Here is a 16,766-nt window from a genome sequence, read left to right on the forward strand (position 1 = left end):
TTCAAGCATATTATAACACATATTTGCATTACATTTCCATTATTCTGACATGATGTGACCTTTTGACATATCGTACACAAACTCTTAAGCTCTATTATCGTATCAATTACTCCTGATTTGGCTTGCTAGCGCTGGCAGCGCCCTCCCTCCTCATGCCCTCGCATCCCGTCAGCTTGCCGGCAACTTCCTCCACTTTCCCATATCCCGAGGTGGCCGGGTCACGGTTCTGGGTCGCTTGATTGAGTGAAGCACGGGCGTGGGCCTTGTCTTGCTCGCCCGAGGTTTTCCAGGCGTGGGAACCCGAGATGTCGCCGATTGCGGACTGAGAGGGAGTCGCTGTTAATTATTGGACCGGAAGGCAGAGCTTGAGAGAATGGGAGATTGTTACCTCAGCTGCCCCCTTGATATACTCGGCGTGGGAGGAGATCAGGCCTGGGTTCTCGGTAGGCTGGTTGGTGCTGCTGGTGTTGGGGTTGCTCGAGGAGGAAGACATGGTTGTGGTGTAGGATTTGTGTTGTGCTGGCGGGTGTACTGGCTGTTTCCTGTGGTGTGATACCTGTGGAGGATGCTTCAATGTTGTGGTTTTGGATCTGCGATGGTGCTGGAGATGGATCTTGTAAAGAAGAAATAGGGGTTCATCAAGACGGTGGGGTGTACCTTATGCCGCGACATGGTGACGTCGGTCTGGGGTGACGTCATTAATGGGGTGCTGGATTTGAGGCTCAACTTGTGCACCATCAAGAGCCGAGCGTGATGGCTATTTCTGGCGCCTTGCTAGTTCAGCACAATGGGAGAAAACAATGCATGTGTAAAACAAGTTGAAGGAGATTCTTCCGAATTTCTTCACTGTGGGAAGAGGGAAGCATTGCTATCGTCCACTGAAGTAGACACGAGACCCATTGCAATTTCCAACGGTATCAATGATTGTTTGTCAGCAGTTTCAATCTGCTATCCGGGCCTCCATTGGGGGCGAAGATGACCCTCGCGATGCAGAAGAGCCGTTGCAGTGTAAATAAGCCCCTGAGAGAATATCGGTTGCCCGGTTAGATCTGTTTAGTTTGGTAACCACCTCGATGTGCTATCTCACGTGAAGGGCACGTGTGTCTTTCCGTCAATGGTGGCAGATGGCACATGTGGATACGGCTTGACGCCGCGGAAAGAAAGAGATCTTATATGCCCCGGATTTTGGCGAAGAGGAACAGCGTTTCGGCAGCAGGGGTCTTTTCCTGAGCCTTTTGAGGTTGAGTATGAGATGAGCCAAATGACGCCGCGAAGTGAAGTACCGTGCGGGCGAGTTGAAGCCTGCAGAATTGCGGTGAGACCTGCCTACTTTAGAGTTGCGGATGGTGCTCAGACTGGCGCAACATCGAAGCGGAACGTGGAAGGTGTTTAACCTGGCGTGGGGGGCGTTGACATATCAGACAGACGTTGGACATCAAGTGGATGAATGTCCTTCCTTCACAGTGTACCTGAGATAATCATCCAGTTGTTTTGTCTGTAGCTTCTATACGAAACAACACCTGGTTCAAGCTGCAACAGCAAAGTAGCCACGGTCACCCACAACCATCCCTTAACCAACCAGGAGATCCTGGAAAGAGTCGAGGCAACGTCTGGGCATGACTGGTGATCTAATATTTATCCGCTCCTGGTTAAAAATATGAAGCCAAGTTTGGTCGAACCCGTGTCAACGACGGCACCGGAGCCTCTCCTCCATCACTCTTTCTGTGCTACGGTGGCGAAGTACCTTAACAGAAGCGGCATGGCGGGGGCTGAGGACTGCTCCCGGGCGGCGTGAGATGATATTTTGCTGTTGATAGGGCTTATCGTTGATATTGCGGCACCTGTAGAAGAAACGGGGCCTGATATTGGCCATGAATCGCCAGTGGCCCATATGTTGAGCCAAACGACAGGCTTCCCCGCGATGAGGAGAGACACGCGGGTGAAGCAGGCTGGGATGTGCTGGAAGCATTGCTAGCTCCCATGAAACCATTGGAATGCATCAACGTGGTGCAGGCTCGCATATGCTGGCGCCAGCAGCGTTCTGCAGAAAGGGAGATGGATAGGTGAGAGGAAACTCAAACTTGAGACGTTATTGCCCCGCCCCTCGGTGGACACCCCAAAAAAAGAGAAACCCCTCCAAGAGCCCACTCAGCGCCCGCTCAACGCTCATGTTGCCACACAGTACCATGGCTCCCGCAGTTTTCCAACAAAGGCCATCTGATTTCAAGGCGCACATTGTCAGACTCACACAAGAGATCGTAGAAAAGGCAATTCAATAGCCTTTGATCAAATTGGGACGGCAGAGGAGAGGCCCCAACAGCGGGTGAAGGTTTGGGACCTACTTGTTGGGGCTTGGAAGGAAACTTTTTTTGCATAACGACCGCCTCACCGCCCTGGGAAGTGGACCATTCTTGGATTAGCGCTCTCGCTGATAAAGCGATAAGCAGGGATCAGCGAGGACAAGCAGGGATATGTCGGAGTCGGCAGCGGCTGGATGCACACCAATCATTGGGGGGGCAATTCTTTTGGACGACTGACGGGCAGGTGGCCGAGAAAGAGAAAGTGGTTGGCCCAGCAGCCCCCAGATGCTCCAGAGCCCCCTCCCCCAAGGGCAAAGGCGAAAAAAAAGTTTTCGGTGATGCCTACCCCTCCATCCCAATTCTGTGCCTCCCTGTGGGTCCGGCGGCGGCGTGTGTGTGTCGCAAAGCGCTGTGTGGTGTCCAGTGTGCCAGTGCAAAAGTGAATCAATCTGTCCTGGGCCGAAGGCAAAGCCTGGCTCGCACCCTTTAAATATTTCCCCCACCGCCCTCCCACACCCACAAGTTTTTCTTTCTGCCACCTCCAGGTCTCTCCTCAGCTTTCTTTCTTTTTCGTTTGGACTGCCAGCTCTCCACTCAGTCTTTACATATTCTTGCGACTTCTCTAGAAGAGCCAGAATAGAGTAGACGTCTTCGACCCTCCATCGAGATATCTACGGGCTCGCCTATCGTCGCCGTCGGTCACTTGCCTTTTCGCAGGATCTCCCCGAATAGACTACATTCCCCTCCCAGCAACATTGTTTAGACGGCGGGATTAGATTCCTTAGACGTCTTCTCTAGTCTGCACGACATTTTTTTCGACGTTTCGATCAAATCACACAAAACCCGATAAAATGGCTCCCTCCGAGAACGCCGCCAGCATCAAGGTGCTCGATGAGCTCATGCAGAAGCTCACCATCTCCAAGGAGGCTGATCAGATCAAGGAGGCTTCGGCCGCCCTTGCTTCCTTCATCAACGGTCGCATCGAGGACCTTGATACCCCCACCAAGTAAGTTTTTTTGTGTTGGGCCCCGCTCCCCTGTTCGCGATAACCCCTCGCCAAGCCCAAACCCAAGCCTAGTCCAGCCCCTCCTTGACAGCAGCAGCAGCGCGGCATATCGGGCATATCGTGGCCTCTTGTTTCTTTGTGTGCGTGCGAGCGACACAAAGAGACAAATTGGCCGGGCTCGCTGCCCGTCGCAGACCGCCTCGACAGGAGGTTGTCGTTCCGTGCTGCGCTGTCAAACCAGGGTGCGGCTTTTAGCTGCAGGGACCAGTTTGGTGGGAAAATTTTTTCAGATGGCATTTCGAGCGTCGCACCAGAATTTGGAGAATTGGAGGCTGACATGGAACCCCTCATTTTCGCAGGACCGTTGAGGCTCTCAAGAAGCAGCTCGCCAACAAGAAGGATGCCACTGTCCGCGAGAAGGCCCTCCTTGCCATCCAGGCTATTGCCCAGCACTCCGAGGTCTCTTCTGCCGTTGAGCCCTACCTCGTTGCTCTTCTCCCCAGCGTCCTGGCTGGCGCTGGTGACAAGATCACCGCTGTGAAGAATGCCGCTTTCGCCGCTGCTCTGGCCATCGCCGAGGCCATCAACCCCAATGCTGTCAAGGCCGTTCTCCCCGCCTTGATCGAGTCCCTCCGCAATGCCCAGAAGTGGCCCGAGAAGATGCTTGTCCTCGACTTCATCGATGTCCTCATCAAGACTGCCCCCGCCCAGACTGGTCTCCGTGTCCCCGACTTGATCCCCGTCATTTCCGAGGCCATGTGGGACACCAAGAAGGAGGTCAAGGACCGTGCCTACAAGACCATGGAGCAGCTCTGCCAGCTTATTGTCAACCGCGATATCGAGCGCTTCATTCCCGAGCTCATCAAGTGTATCGCCAAGCCCGAGAACGTCCCCGAGACTGTTCACTTGCTCGGTGCCACCACCTTCGTCACTGAGGTCCAGGAGCCCACTCTTGCCCTCATGGTTCCCCTTCTTGATCGTGGTCTCGCCGAGCGCGACACCGCCATCAAGCGCAAGTCGGCTGTCATTGTCGACAACATGTGCAAGCTCGTCGACGACCCCAACATTGTCGCTCCTTTCTTGCCCAAGATGATGCCCGGTCTCCAGAAGAACTACGAGAACTTGGCTGATCCCGAGGCTCGTGAAAAGACCAAGCAGGCTCTTGATACCATCATCCGCGTCGGTAACGTCGTTGACGGCAAGATCCCCGAGGTCCGCAACCACGGTGATATCAAGACCATCCTTGGCCACTTCAAGGAGGTCCTCCCCGCCAAGCACGCTTCTGCTCTTGAGAAGTTCGCCCCCGTCCTCGAGTACGCCTCCGCTGTTGCTGGCCAGCTCGTCGACGAGAAGGAGACGGAGTCCGCCGTCTGGGCTGAGGCTGTCAAGCCCTACGTCGCTGTTGTCGTTGGTGATGACGAGGCTCAGTCCATCACTGACGCTCTCCGCAAGCGCGCCAACCCCGACCTCGCCGAGGGCGATGACGGTGAGGAGGACGACGAGGAGGGTGAGGATCTGTGCAACTGCACCTTCTCGCTCGCTTACGGTGCCAAGATCCTTCTCAACCAGACCCATCTCCGCCTCAAGCGCGGCCAGCGCTACGGTCTGTGCGGTCCCAACGGTTCCGGAAAGTCCACCCTCATGCGCGCCATCAACAACGAGCAGGTCGAGGGCTTCCCCAAGCAGTCCGAGGTCAAGACCGTGTTCGTCGAGCACGACTTGGACTCTGCCGATACCGAGATGACCACCATCGACTGGACCATGAAGAAGCTTGCCGAGGCCGGCGTCGACGTCAGCCAGGCTGAGGTCGAGAAGCGTCTCAGCGAGTTCGGCTTCACCGAGGATATGATCAAGAACGAGATCACTGCCCTCTCCGGTGGTTGGAAGATGAAGCTGGCCTTGTGCCGTGCCGTCTTCGAGGCTCCCGATATTCTCCTGCTCGACGAGCCCACCAACCATCTCGATGTGAAGAACGTGAAGTGGCTCGAGGACTACCTCATCAACTCCCCTTGCACCTCCATCATTGTCTCTCACGACAGTGGTTTCCTCGACAACGTGTGCCAGCACATCGTCCACTACGAGCGCTTCAAGCTTAAGCGCTACAGAGGCAACCTCGCCGAGTTTGTCAAGAAGCACCCCGCTGCCAAGTCCTACTACGAGCTCGGTGCCTCCGACATGGAGTTCTCCTTCCCCGAGCCCGGTTTCCTCGAGGGTGTCAAGACCAAGGCCAAGGCCATTCTCCGTGCCACCAAGATGTCCTTCCAGTACCCCGGCACCGCCAAGCCCCAGATTTCCGACATCTCCTTCCAGTGCTCGCTCGGTTCCCGTATTGCCGTCATTGGTCCCAACGGTGCCGGCAAGTCCACCCTCATCAACGTGCTCACTGGTGAGCTCATCCCCACCGCCGGTGAGATCTACCAGCACGAGAACATCCGTATCGCCTACATCAAGCAGCACGCTTTCGCCCACATCGATAACCATCTCGACAGCACTCCCTCCGAGTACATCCAGTGGCGCTTCCAGACTGGTGAGGATCGTGAGACCATGGATCGTGCCAACAAGATCATCACCGAGGCTGATGAGGAGGCCATGAACAAGGTCTTCAAGGTCGAGGGCACCATGCGCCGTGTCATTGGCATCAACTCCCGCAGAAAGTTCAAGAACTCGTACGAGTACGAGTGCTCTTTCGCTCTCGGCGAGAACATTGGCATGAAGAACGAGCGCTGGGTTCCCATGATGACTGCTGACAACGCTTGGTTGCCCCGCTCCGAGCTCCTCGCCTCCCATCAGAAGATGGTTGCCGATGTCGATATGAAGGAGGCCCTTGCCTCCGGTCAGTTCCGTCCCCTCGTGCGCAAGGAGATTGAGGCTCACTGCGCCAACTTCGGTCTCGATGCCGAGCTTGTCTCTCACTCCCGCATGCGCGGTCTCTCCGGTGGTCAGCGTGTCAAGGTCGTCCTTGCCGCCTGCTCGTGGCAGCGTCCCCATCTCATCGTTCTTGATGAGCCTACCAACTACCTCGATCGTGACTCTCTCGGTGCCTTGTCCAAGGCCCTCAAGAAGTTCGAGGGTGGTGTCATCATCATTACCCACTCTGCCGAGTTCACTAAGGATCTCACTGAGGAGGTGTGGGCTGTCATGGACGGCAAGATGACTCCTTCCGGCCACAACTGGGTGCAGGGCCAGGGCTCTGGTCCCCGCCTCAAGGGGGATGACGGCGAGGAGGAGGAGAAGTTCGATGCCATGGGCAACAAGATTGTTAGCACCAAGAAGAAGGCCAAGCTTACCAGCTCCGAGGCCCGCAAGAAGAAGAAGGAGCGCATGGCTCGCCGCAAGCGTGGTGAGGAGGTACGTCTCTTCCCCTTTCCATCTACTGCTCTACCAAGACAGCAGTTTGCTAACTCTTTCGACAGGTCTTCAGCGACGAGGACGAGTAAACGTCACGCGCTCGACATCTTTTCAGCATGAGTTAAGCGTTACGAACAGGTTCACAAAAGTTGCTTTTTCACATTCTGGGTTCGGGTTGCATGGGTGGTCTGGCCTCACTGGGTTTCTGTCTTTTATGTCCTGTCATGATCATAATTTCTCTTTTAGCCCGTTACTGTATCTATGCCTGGCAGCATTGGGGCGCATGATCTTCCAAGGACTGGAGACCCTTGGATGCATGGTTGTGTTTTCTAGATGCCGGACAGGAGGGAGAGATACCAAAACGAAGGGGTGGAGAGTTTGTCTCACGAATAGAGAGCAATATAGATCTTTAGATACGCCTGTGTGTCCATGTGGTGTGTTTACTGTGTTTGTCAGTTGGGGTGTTGACTTGATGTGTCTTGACTTGGTTGGGTGAGGGTTGAATGGTTGTCTGCAAAGGGTAACTGATTTGCACTTTGTACAGTCGACAATCGGGGGCTGAATAACGTGCTTTTGGCGTTTTGAGGCACAGCCGGGAAGCCTTGGTACAACCCCACGATCACGACATCTCAGATCTTGTTCCTGGAAATCTGGAGGCGTTGTTTGAGCATGGATATGGACACCGTCCAGCAGAAAAGCTTGATTAGGATCGGTGCGGCAGCTGAGCGATCGGCGCGCACGTTCTAGGCCGGCATTTCCCCTTTTGGTCCTGATGATGCTTTTTTGGGCCTCCTTTCCGTATGAGCTGTCTGCAGACTGCAGAGACTATCGATAGCGCGTCAACTGTTCGGTCCGCTTACCGACCACTGCCGGCCCATCCATGTCGACGATCAGCTTGGTCGTCCCCTGACAATCTTTCTGTCCTTCTGAGACATGCAGCCATCTAGAGAGCACGTTCTCAGCCAGACCTAGCCGGCAGACGACGATCCGACTAAGATGTGGTCCGTGCACTTGTTGACACGGATGATCTTGCACCTTTTTCTTCTCAAGAGGCTGTCATTGAACCCAACTTGGTCCAACCACTTGGGTTGGCATCGTGGGGTGAAGAGCTTCAATGGCCGTATTGGTTGGTATCATCACTCAGAAGTGTGAATGGCATCATCTTTTTCAACGAGCACGACAGGAAAGGCGGCGGGTGGTGATGGTTGACAGAACCCATCAAGGAGGAAGTGATGGGCAGGATGGCGATGTGTATAAGTAGAAGAACAATCAACTTAAACTTCTCAACAATCTCATCAGATCATCATCGTCACTCCTCTCTTCAGTATTCTTACCATCTTCGAAACTGCCTCAGCACCAAAATGCAAGGTCTCCTCGGCTTCGCCCTCTTGGGAAGCTTCGTCTCCTACCTTCAAGGAGCGGCTGCCAGTCCAGCAACTGCCGGTGGCACTGAGAAGAGGAACCCTCTCGGTCTCAGTCTTCCCCCTTTGATTCCCTCCATCCCGGGAGTCACTGAGCCCCTGGCTTCCAATGCACCCCCTCTGCCTATCCTGCAGCTTCCTACGCCCCCCTTGGCCAGTCCTCCGTTTACTGCCTCCAACATCAAGCCCAAGAAGATTGGTTACTTCTGGACTGGTGCTGGTGACAACTTGCACAAGGACTTCCTGGCGACAGTCAGCTTGGATGATGTATGCTCTCCCCTATTAGTGGTAAAGTCTGGTTGCTGACCGCTAACAAGGACACCTTTGGCACATTCATCCAACTCACCGATGTTCCCACCAGCGGTAATTCTCCTCATCATCTTGGAGCGTCTTATGACGGCAAGACCTTGATTGGCGGCGGTCTCTTGTCTTTGCTCAAGACTCAGGATACTGCCTTTTACTTTGACGTCTCGGACCCGTACCGCCCTAAGTTTGACCACAGCAACCGTGCCATCTTGTCGTCTATTGTCGATGAGATTCGAGCCAAGCCTGATGGGTATGTTCTTTCTTCATCGTCCGACTGTCTTCTCTTGCCTACTAATCTTGTTGTGTGCGCCACAGAGGCTTCTACATCACCTACATGGGCTCTGCAGTGGGTACCTCCCCTGGCCGCCTCGTCGAGACCGACGCCCGCGGCAACATCATCCACGAGTGGCCCGAAGTCACCGACATCCCCTCCACCCTCAACATCCTCGGCCAGCAGTTCTCCCCCCACGGTCTCACCGTCGACTACGACAAGCAAATCGCCCTCACCTCCGACTTTGTCGTCCCCATCACCATCCTCAAGCCCACCCTCGGTATACAAAAGGCCGACACCCTCCGCCTCTTTGACCTTCGCACCCACAAGATCCTGTCGACAATCACCATCCCAGGTGGCCAGGGCATCCAGGACGTTAAATTCATCCCCAACCACCCCGAGACGGCCGCGCTCGCCACCGCCGTCGGCCTCGGCCAAGTCTGGGTCATCTACCCCTTCCGCACCAAAAACGGCAAGCAAGGCACCGCCGAGCTCCTCTTCGACTTTGGCCCCAAGGCCAAAAACTCATTGGCCATCTACTCGGACATCTCCGACGACGGCAAACTAGCCTACTTCACCTTCACCCTCGGCAACCACGTCGCGGCGCTCGATATCTCTGATCTGAGCAACCCTGTGAGGCTGGACGACCCGAACGAGACCCAGCCCATCATCGGCCCTCACTACGTCAAGATCAGCCCGGATAAGAAGAACTTGTTGGTCCTTGGGTATTTTGTCCAGGCGGGGGACATCTCGGTTGTCAACACGCCTGGTGATTACAAGGCTCACTGGTTGGATCTGGACGCGAACGGCAAGTTTAGCTGGAACAAGACGATTGATTTCGAGAGGGAGTTTGCAACCACGAGGGGGGGTGCGAGGCCGCATAGTGTGGTTATTTATGACTTGAGCGATCCGGCTGATCCAAAGTATTATTGAGCGGCGGAGAGGGGGGATAGGGGTGAGGAAGGGGGGTGGTTTTGAGGGGATTGGTTGGTCATTCGCTTCTCAGGGTTGGGGGGGCGTTCACCTGTTTTTAATGCTTGTTGTCTCTTTGGATTGTTGGATGGCTTTTGTTCTTGATGAGGATAGTTAGTTGAAGTGGTACAGATAGTAATGGTAGTTTTTCCTTGTTTGCTACAACGCCTTGATTTCCCGCTGATACCCCTTCTGACCCTTCAACTTTCAAATTTGAATCAACCAAGATATATACTTTCCCCTTTCTCCCACCCCCTTTGTAACACTCTCATGGAAGAACAATGCGCACATCCTCCGCTTTCAAGACCCCATCAACAATGAACTCAGCCACAGTCTTTGGCAGCTCAAACTGCACCCCATTTCCAGGCTGCCCAAACCACGGCCTGATCGGACCAGACCGGACGACAAAGGGGACGAGAACCGAGTAGACGTGGTAGTTTTATGGAACCTTGTTTGACACATCATCAGCCAATCTCTTCTCAACCAACTCATTTTCGAGAAAACATACCCAGTATCAGCCGGAGTATTCAAGTTCGTCGGCGGCAGCGCGCTCTCTGTCAAATCCAAATCAGCTTTTTCATCCCCCCTCACAGTGGTAGGTATTCAATCAACCCCCACAGAATAAACAAACTCACGTTGATAACCGGCCCCAGCAGGGCTGACAAACGTCCCCGTCTCCCCGCCAAACCGATCGAGCAGCGTCCCCCTCCCGAGCGTGGCCTCCCCCACAATCGGCAGGCCGCTGTCCCCAAGGACGAACCCGTTCTCCTCGGGGTACCACCACCACCCAGTACCGGTGACGTTGAACCAGGTGTCAAGAAAGACACCAGGGCACAGGCCCCCGAACCGGTCGTAATACTCAGTAATGAAATCCAACGGCTCACGCCTGGGGAGGCGGGTAAGGCGGAGGCGGGAGTCGCCGCAGAGGTACTTGTTGGTTTGGGAGGGGTCGTAGGCGGTTCCTTTGCAGTAACAGGGGCCGTTCAGTTTTCCGCAGGTCGAGGAGGAAGAAGACGAGCCGCGACCTCCTTGGTGCCAGTGGGGTGGGAGGGCAATGTCAGCGGCCGCGGCGACATCGGCGTTGGCAGCCTCCTCGGGGACAGGCAGGGGGTTGGCAAAAACCAAGGGAAGGACAGCGAGAAGGAGTTGGCGGATCATGATGGGCAACTGAAGGGGAAGGGGAAGGGGAAGGGGAAGGGGGGGATATCAAAAAAGAGTGGACAGGGGTGGGACAATGGTGAGTGGCCTGGTGTTCAACATCGTGAGAGGGGACGACGGGAAGGCCATTTTATATCCGTGTTTCCCCAATCACTCAGCTGTGAGATGTTCACCGTGTGTTCCCAAAATCAGACTCGGCTGCCACGGAGGGGAAAAAAGAAGCGGTCGGTGATTTGGATCACCGTGACATGAGAACAGCGTGCCGGAAATGTAGATTTTGCGGGCCTCCAGGGTCCAGAGACTGAGACGTTCTTCGAGTTAGACTTTGAAGATCCTCGATAGATCTATGGAACGCGTCTTAGCATGTGCCGCATCGCGTTCTCAGACAGGAGTTCGGAGTAAATGCTATGAATTAATGCTACCCTAACTCATACAGGGAATGATTGAAATTCAGCATGCTCCGGACCACACGCGTCTTACCTGCCTTATGTATAAACACTTTCTGTCCACGAATTTACTTGCAAGCCCTTTTCCGCCATCGGCGCGTCGCGCAAGAATTCTAATGGCATCCAGACGAGGTGGCCCTTGATTTGGTCTAGCTTTTGTCTGACTTCGTGACCAGGTATCATGCGATCGAAAATGTGTCCTGCCTTTACGCCCTTGGGCGGCATGTAGCCGTTGTAATCATCAAACGTTTTGACTATACGGATGATGGGTCAGTAAAGATTGATCAAGATCTGTGGTCGAGTAGCATACCGTGATCATCTGGGTCGGCATGGAATAGCTGCCGGAATACCTCAGTGTTTTTCGACGCTCGGGACGTCCACATCTCCCAGAGCTCATCGTTCAGGGGATCCTCCACAAACTTCCAAGAATCATCTTGATCTCCCACATCATTGGGCGAGTCGTCGCCGGGCGGTTGTGCATTCGAGTCATCGCTGCCGTCAAGATCCTGTGGCGGAAGCAGGCCGAGGTGTTCGCGCCAGAGATACCGCCGAAGGGTGGCAGCATGCCAGCCGGCCTCGTATGGCTTGCCGTCCATGGTGGACTGAAACGTCCTTGTATCCTCCATGACGATGCTCAATTCGCTGTCGTGATAGCCTAGTTGGCTTCGGTCATTCAGGTTGCTGGATCCGCAGACGACGATGCGGTCGTCGACGATGAGAAGCTTGGCGTGAATGTACAACTCCTCCTGGACCCAGTGATTGACCTCATCCTCCTTGTCTCCATCCCAAGGAACCTCTGACAACTTCCCTTGATTGGCCATGGCGTAATGAGCAACACTTACAGGAGAGTCCACACCCATGTCTCCATTCTTGGCTGCTTCAAATCGCCGCTTGATATCGGTATCTCGTTCACCAACCGAGTTCTCTCTTGCCTGCTCCAAATTAACTGGCATCTCACCATGAACGGTCCGCGCCTGACCACCATGTTGCTCACTCCTGTGACCCATATGGCTGTCACGACCACCATCCGTGTCTATTGTGCCGTGGATACCCTCGCCCATCACCTCCTCAGCTTCAGCACGCTGCAATTCCTGGTACTTGATGCCCGACTCTTCCTCTTGCTTCTTGATGGCTGACGTCCTGTTAAGACGGTCATAACTTCTCAGGTTGAAGAAGAAAATGTGCTTCGTTGGATCGACACCCTCCTTCTTGATCTGTTCAAAGATGCTGTGCTCGCCCCTGCAGATTGACTTGTACTGGTAATCCATGATGGCTCGAGTCCCGATGGCTCCGTCCTCTCGCAGGTCTCCGGCGAAGCCAGGTACTGCTGGGATGAGGATCATGACGCGGAATTTGCGGCCCTCCTTGGCAGCACTCACTACAGCATCTACAATGGCACGGCCGATTGTATTGTGGATGGGGTTCTGCTGGTCGCCTGTCGCTGTGATGAAGAACTGGTTTTCGATGTACACATAATGCTTGGCGTTGCGAATGATGTCGGAATAAGCGTTCTGAATGGAATGGTCAGTGAGAATGCCGCTTGACCAATCGGCACTAGACCGGATGATCTGTGCATGAACACTCCCCCGATGGTCAAGATGCTTTGTTTCCATGGGTGAGACCGGATGGGTAACATAACCACCGACAGGGTGCTTGGGCCTTTGCACGCCCACAAGATCTTCATCCTCTCCCTGACGACCTCTCAACTCGATCCACTCGAACCGCTTATCCCTTTTGTACTTGTCTCGCTTGACAAAATTCCAGCGGAGAACGAAATGTTCGGCGATGTCGTAGACGCAGGGCCCAATCACCCCCATGGCAACATCATGCCAAGGCATCCTTCCTGACTCTGCTTTGCTCAGCTCGTTTTGTTTCCAGTCATCAACGTTCTTAAAGTCCATGATCCGGTTGTTGTTGAAGTCTTGACCGGGCCAGATTTCGTTGCTGACACCCTCTGGATGCAAGTCGGAGAGAGCATGGTTGTGGCTGTCCCATCTCCCAAAGCACAGATCCAACCCGCCAATGAAGGCCATCTCGTAGTCAATAACGATCAACTTTTCGTGATGAGCCCAGTAAAAAGTCATGTCGGCCGCGTTCTCTAGCACGTTGTGATCTGGGTGACGCATAATCTTGATGTTGCCGTAGCCAGGAGAGCCTTCAGGGCACAAGGCCTGGAGCGCATGCTTTGTGTGCTCCGAGTTGCAAGTGAGAGCAGCCTGGACTTCTCGGTAGACCATGACGTAGATCTTGACCCCAGCCTCGGCTCGACGTTTTAGCACTTGGTCTAGACGCCATTCCTTGTTAAAGTAAGGAGGCCGACGTAAAAAGAGTTCGGGGGACAGCCACCAGTCCGCAATGTAGATGGTTTCCTTGGCCTTCTCGAGGGCGACTGACACTGCCTATTTCTGAGTTGGAAACAAGCTGAAATGGCAACATAAAGGGGACAAGTGGCTTACCCAAAAGTAGTCCCGTCCATCTACATACCACTTGATCATATTGCCCTCTCTTTCAGGGAAATACGAGTCGAAGCGGTGGGACTCAGCTATCCTAGCGCGTTTCTCGTCACAGGCTTTCTCATGCTCCTCATCATGGCGATGCTCGGGATTGAACTATGGCGGGGTCAGTTTGCCATTATCAATAAGGGGGCCTGAGAAGTAGATCTTACCAAGTTTGCAAACTTGCCAATTTTATGCTTCGTGTGAACCATGTGAACCTTGGTATCGTGAAGATGGTGGTTGTGGCTAAGTTTGGCCTTGAGATCATGAAATGGGAGTTTGATCTTGTCCCCCAGGCTGTGGCGATGCTCGCCAGAGACTTTACCAGTAGCAGATGAGTGGGCCATTGTTGTGATGGTGGCAGTTCTCAGATTGTTTGACAAGCAGGTGCTAAAAGGTGGTTAGTTAGTGATTGGGGAAAGGCCGGTTTTAAGGCCAGTCCCTCTCTTCAAGAGGTTGGCATCTGGTGTGGGCGGCGGGATGTCGTGCGATGATGACGGCCGGTTTAGGCGAGCAAGTTCAAGGGAACAAGGCAGAGGCACAACACCAAGAAGACTGGACATGTGGACGTGCCGACTTCCGTTCGGGAATAGGTTCAAAATTCGCAAAGAGTTGGGGAGTTGGCGGGGGACGGGAGCTGGGACGGGGAACTGGGATGCCTCGAGACCCTTAAGGTAGCAGATATTCTCGAGGGGTCGTTATTGGCTTTGTCGGGTGCATGAACTGTATAACGTCCCATCAAGAAACAAGTGCATCAGTCCTCGGCTTACGAGCGGCCCTAAAGTGGAAGGGGCCGTCGTTTGGTAGGTAGCCTGGAAAACAGCTGTGGACGGGCTTGGGAGGTGCGCGGCGCCGCCTGGATGACGTCATGTTAGGAGGATGCAATTGTGAGTGAGTGAGTGCACTTTGAGGTGGGAGAGATGGGACTAGGAAAGTAATGGCCATTCTGCCAAGGTTCGAGAACTATTATAAGCTTTATTCAATATCGAAGCTGAAAACGAGACGAATCAGCTGGCAGGATGGGGTGCTTCTTCAGCTGCCCTGTCCCAGCGAGAAGTGACTGCGCATCATTCTACCTTTCCTGCCCATGACCTTTTCTTTGTGCCCGAGGGCTCTTTGATGGTTGGAAGATAGCAGTGCTTGTTTGATTTGAACCCCGTATGTCTCCTTTCAAAAACAAGTGCCCATGCGACGGCGATGTCCGCATTTGCCAAGAGATTGGTCGCAACATCACACCTTCACCTTCAGACACACGTGATGGATGCTCACCTTCACCAAGCCAACGGTGAAGTAGCTGCGGGGGCGGGGTAACTCCCTGTCTTGTTAGGGGCGAGGGCGGGGCAGCGGCTAGCGTAGCGGTTAGGGGTCCGTCGGGCATGTTCCAGCTCCCGTCCAAGGCTCAATTGACCGCCTCGTGTTCCATGTTCCTGCACCGAATCCCCAGCTTATCTCGAGTCGAGTCCAACCTTCAACCAACCTTCACCATCCAAAACACCACCATGGCCGCCGCCGCCGTTGTCCAAATCCCCGCCGGGGCTACCTTCCTTGAGACCTTCAAGAAGTCCTTCGTTGATGTCCCAATCGATGCCGAGAAGGGCAATGCCATCTCCACCGCCGAGTTCCTTGAGGCGGCCGAGTCCTTGACCACCATGTTCGATGTGCTCGGCTCCGTCGCCTTCTCCCCCGTCAAGAAGGATATGTTGGGCAACGTCGAGGTGCGCTGCTATTATACCCGTTGGTTATGATGTCAGCTAACCACCCTTTCCTGCTAGAAAATTCGCCAGCGCATGCTTGCCGCCCCCCTCGAGTCCCAGAACATCCAGGATCTTGTGAGGAACGAGCTCAAGACCAAAAGCCATACCGCGACGGAGGGGTTGCTGTGGCTGGTCAGGTGAGGGCGCCTTGATCTGTTGCATAGCCAAGTCAAGTTACTGACAGTGGTCTGTGACAGGGGTCTCGAATTCACATGCATTGCTCTTAGCGATAACATCGGCTCAACAAAGGAGCTCGACGCCTCCTTCCGCAAGTCTTACAGTGTGACTCTCAAGCCACACCACAGCTTCCTGGTGAAGCCCATCTTCAGCGCCGCCATGAGCGCGTGCCCATACCGCAAGGACTTCTACGCCAAGCTTGGTGACGATGAGCAAAAGGTTCAAGAGGAGCTTCGCGAATACCTTGCTGCTCTTGACAAGATTGTCAACATTCTCAAGCGATTCTTGGAGAGCAAGGAGGCCAAGTGGTAAACGGTGGGGAAAACCATTTTCGGGGGACGCAAAAAGCATACGCATCTGATACGGGATAATACCTACCCATGCCACACACATGCAATTCTCACTCAAATTGCCAGAGCTCAGCTCAGGTCCCAGCTCTCAGCTCCCAGTCACTGCCGACCCTCACCACCGGCTGTGCTCCGCTCTGTGTAGTCTCCACTAGTTAGGAGCTCAAACATGGTACCATCCCCCACCATCAACTACACCACGTCTCACTTGTATGTAGTGCAAAGAGCTCCAACATCGTCCACAAGGAAATGATATATTCTGCAATATCACCACGCAGGTAGCCGAGGCGTAGGCCCGCAACTGCTCGCATCTCGCTGTGCTCTGACAGTGGCAGTTTGGGCTGTTCCCTGAAGGTCTGTCTCAGATGGCCTCAAAGTCTTGGCAGGCGACGTCATCGCGAGAATGCGGCCGCTGAAGCATCTGGCGAGGCAAACAAATATGAGCTACGGGCTTTTGTAGGTTTAATACCAGGTCCAGCCATTGGTTACACTACCTGGGGGGAATGCAGATTGACTGAGCGCACGCTGCCTGATGCCTATCTTGGGACGCCATCACGTTGGACTGGTTCCACAGAATGATGTGTGACTGAACAGCCACACGGTGACCATGGAGCGGCCAACTAGTGACTGGACGGACTTGGGGCCGGCGAAGAGGCATGACGGGCGTCGGCAGATGGGTCCCAGAATTTCTGTGGCAACATCTTGGCTGGTGTTGCAAAGTGACTTTGGAGCCGCGCCTCATCCATGCACAAAACGCGGTGGGAG

At 54.3% G+C, this 16,766-nt stretch overlaps 7 protein-coding genes across 7 annotated transcripts; 3 read left to right on the plus strand and 4 right to left on the minus strand.

Moving 5' to 3' along the window:
- Positions 1-15: 15 nt before the first annotated feature.
- QC761_301300 (uncharacterized protein) lies at positions 16-835 on the minus strand. The gene is made up of 3 exons (XM_062877286.1): positions 658-835; positions 389-556; positions 16-322 (listed from the first exon to the last, which is right to left on the minus strand). Exons 1-3 carry the CDS (start codon positions 736-738, stop codon positions 107-109), a joined length of 465 nt encoding a protein of 154 aa, XP_062733023.1. The 5' UTR covers positions 739-835; the 3' UTR covers positions 16-106.
- Positions 836-1,684: 849 nt separating this feature from the next.
- On the minus strand, positions 1,685-1,969 carry QC761_301310 (uncharacterized protein; the record flags this gene model as incomplete). Its single annotated transcript, XM_062877287.1, has 1 exon — positions 1,685-1,969. The coding sequence occupies one exon, from the start codon at positions 1,967-1,969 to the stop codon at positions 1,685-1,687; it is 285 nt and encodes a 94-aa protein (XP_062733024.1).
- A 631-nt stretch (positions 1,970-2,600) lies between these two features.
- Positions 2,601-7,083, plus strand: TEF3 (translational elongation factor EF-1 alpha). Its single transcript, XM_062877288.1, has 3 exons — positions 2,601-3,306; positions 3,666-6,654; positions 6,720-7,083. The coding sequence occupies exons 1-3, from the start codon at positions 3,152-3,154 to the stop codon at positions 6,741-6,743; spliced, it is 3,168 nt and encodes a 1,055-aa protein (XP_062733025.1). The 5' UTR covers positions 2,601-3,151; the 3' UTR covers positions 6,744-7,083.
- An 803-nt stretch (positions 7,084-7,886) lies between these two features.
- QC761_301330 (uncharacterized protein) lies at positions 7,887-9,594 on the plus strand (the record flags this gene model as incomplete). The annotated part of the gene is made up of 3 exons (XM_062877289.1): positions 7,887-8,342; positions 8,393-8,631; positions 8,697-9,594. 3 exons carry the CDS (start codon positions 7,887-7,889, stop codon positions 9,583-9,585), a joined length of 1,584 nt encoding a protein of 527 aa, XP_062733026.1. The 3' UTR covers positions 9,586-9,594.
- A 230-nt stretch (positions 9,595-9,824) lies between these two features.
- On the minus strand, positions 9,825-10,782 carry QC761_301340 (uncharacterized protein; the record flags this gene model as incomplete). Its single annotated transcript, XM_062877290.1, has 3 exons — positions 9,825-9,828; positions 10,133-10,178; positions 10,260-10,782. The coding sequence occupies 3 exons, from the start codon at positions 10,780-10,782 to the stop codon at positions 9,825-9,827; spliced, it is 573 nt and encodes a 190-aa protein (XP_062733027.1).
- A 485-nt stretch (positions 10,783-11,267) lies between these two features.
- QC761_301360 (uncharacterized protein) lies at positions 11,268-14,919 on the minus strand (the record flags this gene model as incomplete). Its single annotated transcript, XM_062877291.1, has 4 exons — positions 13,894-14,919; positions 13,685-13,837; positions 11,539-13,627; positions 11,268-11,482 (listed from the first exon to the last, which is right to left on the minus strand). The coding sequence occupies exons 1-4, from the start codon at positions 14,068-14,070 to the stop codon at positions 11,268-11,270; spliced, it is 2,634 nt and encodes an 877-aa protein (XP_062733028.1). The 5' UTR covers positions 14,071-14,919.
- HET-C (Glycolipid transfer protein HET-C) lies at positions 14,426-15,966 on the plus strand (the record flags this gene model as incomplete). The annotated part of the gene is made up of 3 exons (XM_062877292.1): positions 14,426-15,438; positions 15,496-15,614; positions 15,675-15,966. The coding sequence occupies exons 1-3, from the start codon at positions 15,100-15,102 to the stop codon at positions 15,964-15,966; spliced, it is 750 nt and encodes a 249-aa protein (XP_062733029.1). The 5' UTR covers positions 14,426-15,099.
- Between the last annotated feature and the right edge of the window lie 800 nt (positions 15,967-16,766).

Source organism: Podospora bellae-mahoneyi, chromosome 3 (genome assembly GCF_035222275.1).
Source record: "Podospora bellae-mahoneyi strain CBS 112042 chromosome 3, whole genome shotgun sequence".
Taxonomy (NCBI): domain Eukaryota; kingdom Fungi; phylum Ascomycota; class Sordariomycetes; order Sordariales; family Podosporaceae; genus Podospora; species Podospora bellae-mahoneyi.